Below are 10,747 nucleotides of genomic sequence, written 5' to 3' on the forward strand. Positions count from 1 at the left end.
CACCAGGCTTTGTCATACAACCCATCTTTCCCAGATTTGTGGGTACCAGATCTGTGATAGTCATACCCCCTTTCTGGCCAAGCCATAGAGGGACAAAGCACAGTAGTCAAATGAGCTCTTGAAGGAAACACAAAATAAGCTGCTAGGCTACTGACTGACACTCGGGCATGTTTCTTCATATTCACCGCATACTTACTGTGTTTGTTCTGGCATCCTGGAGAGCAATTTTCCATGCCCTGCAAGAAACATCATTTAATTGAATAAAAATATTTGGTATTTATTTTAAGATTATGAAAAAGAGAGTTAACACTGAAAAGGTATCATAAAAGCCAAATTTCAGCAGGCAAATAATTTAGAAATGTCTACCCAAGTTCTTAGAGGGGTAGGCTAAAACTACATTAGGATATATGCACATAGTTATCACATAAAGAACATGTTAGGCTTATATTCAGAACAACACAGGCTGTTCTGGAGGCTTGCATACTCAACACAAGAGACAACAAATAAAGGGCCAGGAATGAAGAGGAAGGAGACCTGCAGCCATGCTGAGGGCAGGGCACTGTTAAGATCCTAAACTGAAGAGAAGGACAGGACCTGGGTCCCATAACCCTGTCAGTGGTTGCATCCTTCCCAAACTGTGACTTAGGAAGGGAAGGAGCTACAAGAGGCTGGCTCAATTAAGAGAGCCCAATTAAAAGAACATTTTCCTCCTCAGTATACATTATCATGAAGGAAGTCCAGAAGAGTTGGGACTCTTTCCTAAACTATGCCAAGTTAAATTCCATGAATCATTTTGTCTCCCAGTAGCCCTAATGAAATTCTACCCCTTTACTTTTTATTGTTTTAGATAATGCAGCTAGTTTGACATGTCTAGAGCTACACAGAAGCTGTAATTTCCTCACTAGGGAAATTAAGTTTCTATAAAATACAAAGCCGATGTAGGAATTGCCTTTATTGACACAGGAAAGAAGGAGAGTACTATATGCACTGGCTATACTTTGGAATTGCAACACAACCAAAGGTGAGACAGCAGGAAAGGAGGGAAGCAGGTGAAAACATTTTTGGGGAAACTCACAAGCAGTCATCTCCACTTTCTGCACAGAGGTTAACTGTTTTCCCATCACGGCAAACAATCTGCAGTAAGCAGTCTCTAGGCTTCCCCTCTGGAGGCTGGAAATCTGATCCAGGAAAAAGCAAAAGAAGAGAGGCAAAAAAATTGATACTTTGGAAAACAAACAGTCTTAAATCTTTTGCTCCTTGAGTGCTCTAAATCCAGTGTTTTCAATCCATCAAGCTACATTTGAGCACAGCAAGAAGCTTCAGTTATAGAAGTGTTAATCTCCCAGAGGTCCCACCAGGTCAGGAAAAAGATAATACAGCTTGGATTGGCTACAAATGGAATGCTCTTAGGGAAGATCACCATCTAACCAGCTCCACTCCCACTGGTCCTGTCTGCAGCATGTTAAAACTGAAAGTTCCACTATGGACAAAAATCACATGTACAGCTCTCCCTTGCTCCAAAAGGTAAAAAAAAAAGAACACAGTCAAACACACACAGTTTATTTGTATCACTGTAGTGCTAAGGAGCCCTTGTCAGAGACCAGGTTTAATTTTCAAATGTTTCCTTCCTTCATCTGAAATCAGTATTTGAAAGCGCAGATGGCAACTCTTCAGACTCCCCAGCAGTTCTGTGGTGTAAGAGAGATACAACAGCCCTGCACACCACAAGTCATTTATACTGAAGCTTCAGCTGGTTAAGAGGCATAAACATATTGAATTATAAAGAGAGTGTTGGTTGTAGCTGTGTTGGTTTAAGGACATAGGTAGACAAGGTTATTTGGGTAAACATGATATCTTCATTAGACCAACTGAATAGTTGGAAAAATTGTTCTTTACAAGCTTTTGGCCATAGGTACCCTTCTTCAGGCACAGGGAGAGTCACAGGGAGACTCTCAGAGGGAGATTCATTTACTAGATCCCCCTGAGGAACACTAGTCTGAGACCACATTTGCATGGTAAGAATACACTAGCACATCCTCACAACACTTCAATCCCTGCCAGTTAAGGCTGTATTAGGATTTGAGGAAAGGTGCCTTTGGAAAGGCATCACTTTTCAGTGATGGACCCTATAACAAAAGAATACATGCTATAAATATGCTTGATAGTACTTTGGCTGCAGAAGGATGATTCTCTTGTCTTGTTCTCCTGCCTCCCCCACCACTCCCGGCCTCAAGTCATTTCCAACTCTTCCATATCTGATGGAAGTGCACTGTATTAGGATCATCAGTAGGTTGCTACCTACCTGTAACCCATCTCACCTCCCTTCTAACCAGTATGACTTGCTAGAAGATTATCATTGCTCCATTTGTTTTATAGAACTGCACCAAACTCTGAGATGCTCTATCACATTCTAATGCTTAGGAACACCACATTAAAAAAAGAGAAAGAAACACTGCCTTTAGTCGTTAGTGACACCTGAAACTGAAAGAATGCACTTACAGGTCATTTTTACTTCCTTAGTTTTCCAGCAGAATTACAAAAAAAACAGACCTAGCTAGAGAGCAGCTTTAAAAAAAAAAAAAAAAAAATCAAAACTAGTTTTGTTCATTCATTTCCCACTCTGATGTTGATGCAGTGAACTCGCATGTGGATTTTATCCTCTATGTCATGCCGATTGTGATCATCATAGAATATTAAATGACCATCTGACCACAGGTCAAACCAGTTCTTCTTCCAACGCCGTAAAATAGTACCTGAAAAAACAAAGTTATTTTGAGGACACTGACTGCAAAATGTTATTATCTATTTAGGAAAAAATGACCAAAAAAGCTTTTCACTTTGACTCTGGAAACAAGGTATTCTAAGTTCCCAAAAACTCACTGCTAATAGGTTTTGCATAAGGAAATCCCAGCTTCAAAACAATGAAAGGGCAAGCATTGGACCCAGTTTTACAATGTTTCTTATTTAAAGATGAAGGTCACTAATGCAAGTTTACTTTAAGCATACAGCCCAATGCTTGAGGCTACCAAACCCATTTCCCTCAAGAATGACATTTCCATTATTTATTTATTTATTAGATTTATATGCTACATTTCCCAATACAAGGCTCAAGGCCATGTAGACTAAAAAAAGGAAAAAAAAACTTATAAAAGCAGGTAAAATATTAAATAATATGTATATAACAAAAGTTTCCCAGTTTAACATTGCACATATAAAGGTCTTGCAGCACTTTCGGAAGATATCCACGTTCAAATTCTTGCAGGCCACAATGGGGAAGACATTCTGGAGCAGAGGGTACTACTGCTGAGAATGACTTCCCATATGTTTGTACTAATTAAACTTGGTGCTTTTTGTACTTGCAGGAGGTTACTTTCAGTCAACTGTAGGGACTGAGATGGGACATAAGGGAAAGGTGGTCCCTTCAGTCTGTAGGGTCCAGACTGTTACACAATCCCAGGGATCAGAGAGGGGTGTTATTAAGATAGGTAATTTCCTTTGGTCCTCGAGATCACAGAATCATAGAAAATTAGGGTTGGAAGGGACCTCAGGATGTCACCTAGTCCAGCCACCTGCTTAAAGCAGGACCATCCCCAACATTCTTGGAGACCCATTTAAACAAGATCCTTGGGTAATATTTTTCCATTGTGATTCTTCCAGAAGAAAGTTAGACATGCCACTGGCATATGTGCCGAGAACAGGCAAATGGTTCACCACTCACTCTGTCGCAGGAGCCATCCACTCTTCACAAATGCCATCTCTGTTTAATCTAGGGAGAGAAAGAGAAACACCATAGAGAGACTTTAATATCTTGCAACAAGAGAACGGAAAGAAGACTCTCTAAGGCTCTGCTCTAAGGCAGAGCTTTCCAAACTGTGCGCCGCGACACATTAGTGTGTCGGTGGCAGTGTGTAGGTGTGTCGCGCGAAACGCAGAAAACTTTGCAGAAGGGCACCGCGGAGCTCCCTTACTCGCATCTGCTTCCCTTGGTCCCTCCCCCGGAACTGAATTACTGTGTCGCGAAATGATGCATGTCTAAAAAGTGTGTCACCAACATGAAAAGTTTGGAAAGCTCTGCTCTAAGGGTCCTTGATCCTTGTAGCATCCAGGTGCATTCAACTGATGGGTGCACACAAGTAACCCATCTCTGACATGTAGGCCCCTTGAACATGATGCAGCAGTGAATACCATCTGAAAAGTGATCTGCCAAGGGTGCATGACGATTTTCCAGCCCATCTTAAATTAGTGAATGGGGATAAACTATCCAGTGGTATCAGGAGACCCAGTCACAACTAATGCTCTAGTGTGACTTTTAAAGGTAAGTTTTAAGGTCAGTCTGAATTGACAAAAATAGTACATTCAATATGAACGCTGCCACTGTGTACGTGAGCCTGAGAACATCTGCTTTAGCAGGTGACAGAGTGACATATTCATTTGCCAGCAGTTTTGAAACTGTTCTCATGACACCAAGGACTTCTCTATTTTATCCCCGTCACTTTGTAAGTCACATAGCCACCCTCATTTCCCCACTCATTCAGTTTTACCAAACTTCCCCTTCTTCCTGTCCCTGCTGAATTGCTGCTACCAACTACCAAAAAAAGCCAGAACGGAAAAAAATCAGTTTAATGTTAAATAGAGAGGCAGAGGGTTCATCTTTTATGGCTTTTGCTATCACCAAAATTTTCCGTGCCTTTCTGTAAGGTGCATTTATACTCTTGAACTCGCACTTTTCAAGTGGACAGTTCTTATTCCTTTTTTGCTTTTCAATGACTGAATAAGAAGTTAGTCACTGTGCAGGAAGAAGCTGCATTGCATGACACTCAATAGCTTAGCCACCACATTATGGCTTTGGAAACATTACAATGGAAATGGACGAAACAGGATGGGAAGGGAAGGGTTTGTGAAGTTAGCACACAAATATTGTGACTGTTTTGCTTTAAAAGGGCTGGAGTCCAGCTATCTGGCCTAAAAGGATTCACTAGAACATGGGTTCCCAAACTGTAGTACATGTACCCCTAGGGATACACAAAACATATTGTGGGGGGAGGGAGGATACAGGTATGCAGGAAGCTGGTAAATCTGGTAGGGGTGTGCAATAAGAAAAAGTTTCAGAACCTTTGCATTAGAGAGAACAGCTAGAATCAAAGTACTTTTCATATTTCCATTAAGGTCAACTTTTCTGCCACAATTTGTTAAGCTTGTAAATTAGTATGAAAAACCAGGATGGATAAAAATCACCAGTTTTTAAAAAATATATCAAAATCAGTCTGGAAGATCCCACTGAGCATCTCTGTGATGCTTAGTTTCAGTTTTCAAACTGTGGATTTCTCTCTCCAGAGATCATAGGTAGACAAGGTTCTTTGGGTAGATGTGATATCTTTTATTAAACCGACTAAGTAGTTGGAGAAATTGTTCTTTGCAAACTTTTGGGCACAAACACCCTTCTTCAGGCATAGGGAGAATTTGTTGTCTCTTTAGATAACAACCTTGTTAGCAATATATGGAAATGAGATAACAGACTTGATTACCCACCCATCAGCTCTATTGTCTCTCTGCAAGTTTGCATACACAGTCAAGCCCTTACTTTTTGTAAAGTGCATAGTTTCAAGAAGTTAAATGAATAAAGGATATCCAAAAACAAAAATGCACTTTTTTTTTTTTAACAAAAAGATTAAATCTTAAATCAAGGTTTCCTGACCAGTGATTTAAATTGGTTTGATTTAAATCCAGTCCACCCTGTGAAAACCAGAAGCATTTAAAGGCAACTAAGACCCTTTGTACCTAAACCCCAGTATTTACTTGTTGCAACATAAGGCCAAAGAGGTATAATTTGAAATACTGCTGTAGTGGACAGTAAAGTGGAGAGGTTGGCCTAAATTAATCCAACTTGAACTCAGTTCGTAAGTGGGAAAAAATATTTCTGTTGTTTTACAATGCAGCATAGTTTGAGTGTTACTGTAACAGACACTTGCACTTCCAACACTTGGGGGCTAGACTAGATGACCTCATGAGGTCAGTTCTACCATATTTTTCTATGACTCCATGATACTGTTCTGATAGGACTGTAGATGCCCTATCCTATGATGTACCTCATTACTTGCAGTGTTGTGTTCTTCCATATTAACTGACCCTTATATTACGGTATAGTAAAAATCTATGGGAAAAAACCAAACTGCTAACAGGTAAGTTTTCCCATTCTAATTATCTTATTTCCAGGACTATTAATATAAAAAACTGCTCCCACTGTGCAGAGCATAAAATTATGAAGGGTTGGGAGGTCAAGAACAGCTTCTAGACAGACATTAAACTGTGAAATGTACTCAGAAATAAATCTATTTTAATTACACCTAGTATTTAAGCCATTTTGCCAGCAGGACCAGTCCTCCTTGGAGTCCTTTGTGAGGGGTCCTAAGCAAGCTCCTATCATGCTTCACTGATGGCTTAATGACATAAAATATATTACACACTAAAGCTCCTAACCCTGCGAAGACTTTTGCAAGTGCATAGTGTTATGCACTGCAAGCGCTCCTGGTGATACTAAGAGTGATGAAATTAAGTACTTGTTTAAATCTTTGCAGGACTTAATGAAACCAGGATCAACATGCTCTAGTGCTTGGTTGCTGTGCCAACAGGCTAACAAATGCATTCCTTTTCAGCAAAATAGATAGCTGCTGCTAGCACTAGGCACAGAAACCCATTCCCCCACTAATCCCTAGCAATGGAAAGTTAGTATTTGCTGGAAAACAGCATATGAAATATTCAAGTTACAGCCCTTCAATTATATTACCTGCAGGGTGCTTTTATTCTTGTGCATTTCTTTCTGTATTTTTTATGTACATTTAAAGTGGCAAACTATTACTGTGAAGTCTGGAGAGAAACATAGCTTAGAGCAATCAGAAAGAACAAAGTTACACTAGAGTCTTTCTATATTTGCACTGCATGTCCTTAATCACTGCATAAAGCCCTGGAACTAATTGTCAATTTGTTCAGTTCTGTATTTTCCAGGAAGAATAATTTTAACCTCTCTTCTCTACAGGTCTCCTCCCCAACCTCTTCCCCCTGCTAAGGTACTTACATGGCCCTTATTATAATAGTGTGGGCTGAGTACCTGACAACATTTAGTGTATTTATCCTCACAGTGCCCCAGGGAGGTAGGGATTTGTTGTTCTTGCCACTTGGTGATTCAGGCCCCAGAGACTGAGAGACTAAGTAACTTATCCTAGGAGACAAAGGTAGAGGTAGTCACAAAGGAAGCCTGTCGAAGAGCAGAGCATTTGAACAGCAGAGGCTAGGACTCAGTCCTGTGGATCACTCATGAGAATTTCCAAAGCTTTAGTTGTATTAAAAGCTTTAAAACAAAACAGAGGATGGAAGGGAGGAAGGGAGCAAGCAAGCCAGGAAGGACAGGCAGCCCCTCAGCTCTCTCCTCCTAGGAGACATTTACCCTGGAAACACCACTGTGTCTATTAGGGCACAATCCTGTGTGGTACTCAGGGTCCCCATCTGGGGAGACAGTTAATGGGAGTTGAGAGTTCCAACAATGAACTTCTGTTGACGTCAGTAAGAGTTGGGAGTATAGGATGAGGCAAGGATGCAACTGTCACTCAAAGCAACATGAGACTGTCTTAAGAAAGAAAAAGAAAATCAATTGTTAGAAGAAAAGGGGGAAAGAACAAGAACTATTGGTAAATTAGGAACTACTTTATCATTTTAAGAGGGCACTGCCTTAAAAAAGAAATATTACAATACATCTAGGGATGTGTCTCGTTGAATTACTATCAGAAATCGCACTGAACCACTACCAGGGATTACTGAGACAACAGAAACATTTCTAGTAGTTGGGATAGATATTGATGAGGATGACAACACCTGGCATTTTTACAGTGCCTGGTATATGATTTCATGTTATGCACCAGGGTAAAATGTATATAATTGTTCTCTACTTGGATACCCAGGTAGAAAGTAAATGGGAGTAATGTAGGTACCAAACAATTAAATGTCCATCCCTGGGCCTCCCAAAGCTTCATTTTTAGATGAAATACGGTATAGTCATTGGAACCAAATCAACATGGCCCATGGTGACCAGTGGCGTCCCCCAGGGCTCCTCTCTCAGGCCTGTACTCTTTAATGTATTTATAAATTATCTGGACTCTGGTGTCAGAAGCGGACTGGCCAAGTTCGCTGACGACACCAAACTATGGGGGAGTGCGATCACCCTAGAGGATAGGCTCGTGATCCAGGCTGACCTTGACAGGCTCGCAAATTGGTCAGGTCAAAACCTGATGGCATTCAACACAGAGAAATGCCAGGTGTTCCACCTCGGAAGAAAAAACTCACATCACACTTACAGGCTCGGCAGTGCTACACTCACTAGCACCATGACTGAAAGAGACTTGGGGGTCATGATTGACCACAAGATGAACATGAGTCACCAATGTGATGCTGCAGCTTGGCAAAGCAAACTAAATTCTGGCTTGCATCTACCAATACATCTGAAGCAAAACCCAGGAAGTCATCCTCCCACTTTACTCAGCCTTGGTGACGTCGCAGGTGGAGTACTGCATCCAATTCTGGGCTCTGCAGTTCAGAAAGGATGTGGAGAAGCTTGAGAGTCCAGTGGAGAGCCCCACACATGATTAGAGGACAAAAAAGCAGGCCTTATGAGGAGAAGCTGAGAGCCATGGGACTCCTCAACCTGGAGAAGCAAAGGCTCAGGGATGACTTGGTGGCAGCCTATTAGTACATAAGGGGTGTGCCTCAGCAACTGGGAGAACATCTGTTCACCAGGGCACCCCAAGGGGAAGACAAGGTCTAATGGTCACAAACTCATGGAAGACTGTTTTAGGTTGGACATGGGGAAAAACTTCTTTACTGTCTGAGTCCCCATGGCCTGGAATAGACTCTCTGCGGAGGTGGTGCAGGCACCTGCTCCGGACTCTTTCAAGAAACACTTGGATCCTATCTTGCTGGGATCCTTTGACCCTAGCTGACTTCCTGCCCTTGGGCAGGGGGCTGGACCCAATGATCTTGCGAGGTCCCTTCCAGCTCTAATGTCTATGAAATCTATGAATTTGCAGTTAACTAACAACATTTGAAAAAAAGGTTCCCCACAATTACAGAACAGAGTTTGACAAGATCAAAAGTAAGTGGCAATCACTTTAAGTCAGTTTTACATAAACACAACTGATATACCACAGGATCAAAAAATATTTTAAACTGATTATTGATCTGAACAAATTTTTCAGTCATGGAAATCTAAAAGCAAGAATATAATGGAGTTCTGTAAACACTGGACCTGAATTAACCATAAGCAAGGCTAAAGAGGATGTATACTTCTTCCTCTGTTGATTATACACACTAGTGTGTTGAGTATACACACTAGTACACATTTTTGACACACTAGTAACATTTTTCTCAGTAAGCATAACTGTGATCCAGAATTACAATGTCTCTTCCCTTAACTTTATACTATACTCAAAAACAGATTAAAAATAATAATAATGATAACCTTCCCTATTTCCAGCTATTGGAGGGCAAAGAAAATGACAAGGAGTTAATATAATTAAAACTGCAATGGCCATAAATCAAGAGCTGGATCTTGTGGGGCTCTTTGTGTGTGCAACAGTCCAGCCACAAAGCTAAGTCCCAAGGGGGCCTGCAGATGTGTGGGGAGGCTGCTCCGACATACTGTAATTAGTGTGTAAGAGCAGACTGGATTGAGTCTGCTGAAGCATGCTAATTAGTGTGCTCCAGTGGCTTCTGCGTCTCATGTACCAGCATCCCCATTCTTCAAAATGGCAGTGGGGGTACTTTAACTATGGCTTGTTGGCCGAGCTTTAGTTAAAGTGCCCCCACCACAATTCTGAAGCACAAGGACGCTGATACACAAGACGTTGCAGGAGCTTTCATTAGAGCGGCTCTCGGAAGTGCCCCTTACCTCTGGAGCATGTGTAAAAACAAACACCCCATTACCCAGTTGGGTCCCCCAGTTAGATGCACAGACATTTCAGTGTTGTTAACCACCCAAATGTTAACTCACACATAAAACTGCAGTATAGCAAAGGGTGGCCAAAGCAAGACTGAGCTGAAAAGCCACACCCAGAAATGCCCATTTACCAGAAGATTGGGTTTGGAAGGATGCCAGTGCTGAGTCTCCGTAATAACCAGCCCTCCACCACCTGCCTTTGCGCTGAGGCAGGATTTCACGCTTACCACCAGTGTCTGTCCTTACCCTATCCTCCTCCTCCTTCCAGCCACCCACAGTAAAAGGTCAGGAGCTAACTCCAACTGTGACCAGTGAAACAACGGGGGTGCTTTGCCTCCTAAGTGTCCCAATCCTGCAGCTGACTACCCACTGCAGTGGCAGCTCTCCTTCTGCTGACGTCCACACTGCCTTGTGCCCAGATAACGGCTGGGTCTGTGCCAAAAATCAGAAAGGGCCAGAGTCATCCAGTTGAAAAACCTCTTGATGGTTATGACTCAGAGGGGCTGGGAAACAAACAGCCCAGAGAAACGGCATCCCGGTTTCTCCCCTTTCCAACCGAGGGGCCGTGCTTAGAACAAGCCAGCCGCTCTCTCGGTTAATCCTTCACGCTGATTCTTGCAACCTGACTTTGTTTCTCCAGGAGCAGCCTGTCACTTCCCACTGCCGCCGGACAGCGACTCTGGCCGCAGCGCGGGCCCCGCCGTCACCGCGACCCCCGCCTGCCCCTCGCACTGCCCGGCCCGGGGCCGCCAGGGACCCGCCAGG

General features: G+C 42.4%; 1 protein-coding gene across 1 annotated transcript in view; it reads right to left on the minus strand.

The window, feature by feature from the left end:
• The window catches only part of PLEKHB2 (pleckstrin homology domain containing B2), a 21,248-nt gene extending 14,034 nt beyond the window's left edge, over positions 1-7,214 (minus strand). Inside the window, exons 1-5 of the mRNA XM_025209638.1 lie at positions 7,106-7,214; positions 3,719-3,766; positions 2,606-2,753; positions 1,076-1,186; positions 197-236 (exon numbers count right to left, since the gene is read on the minus strand). Of these exons, the coding sequence (XP_025065423.1) occupies positions 197-236; positions 1,076-1,186; positions 2,606-2,753; positions 3,719-3,755 (336 nt within the window). The 5' untranslated portion in view covers positions 3,756-3,766; positions 7,106-7,214. The remainder of the gene's footprint in view (positions 1-196; positions 237-1,075; positions 1,187-2,605; positions 2,754-3,718; positions 3,767-7,105) is intronic.
• Positions 7,215-10,747: the final 3,533 nt, after the last annotated feature.

The sequence above is a fragment of the Alligator sinensis genome, unplaced genomic scaffold, assembly GCF_000455745.1.
Source record: "Alligator sinensis unplaced genomic scaffold, ASM45574v1 scaffold237_1, whole genome shotgun sequence".
Lineage (NCBI taxonomy): Eukaryota > Metazoa > Chordata > Crocodylia > Alligatoridae > Alligator > Alligator sinensis.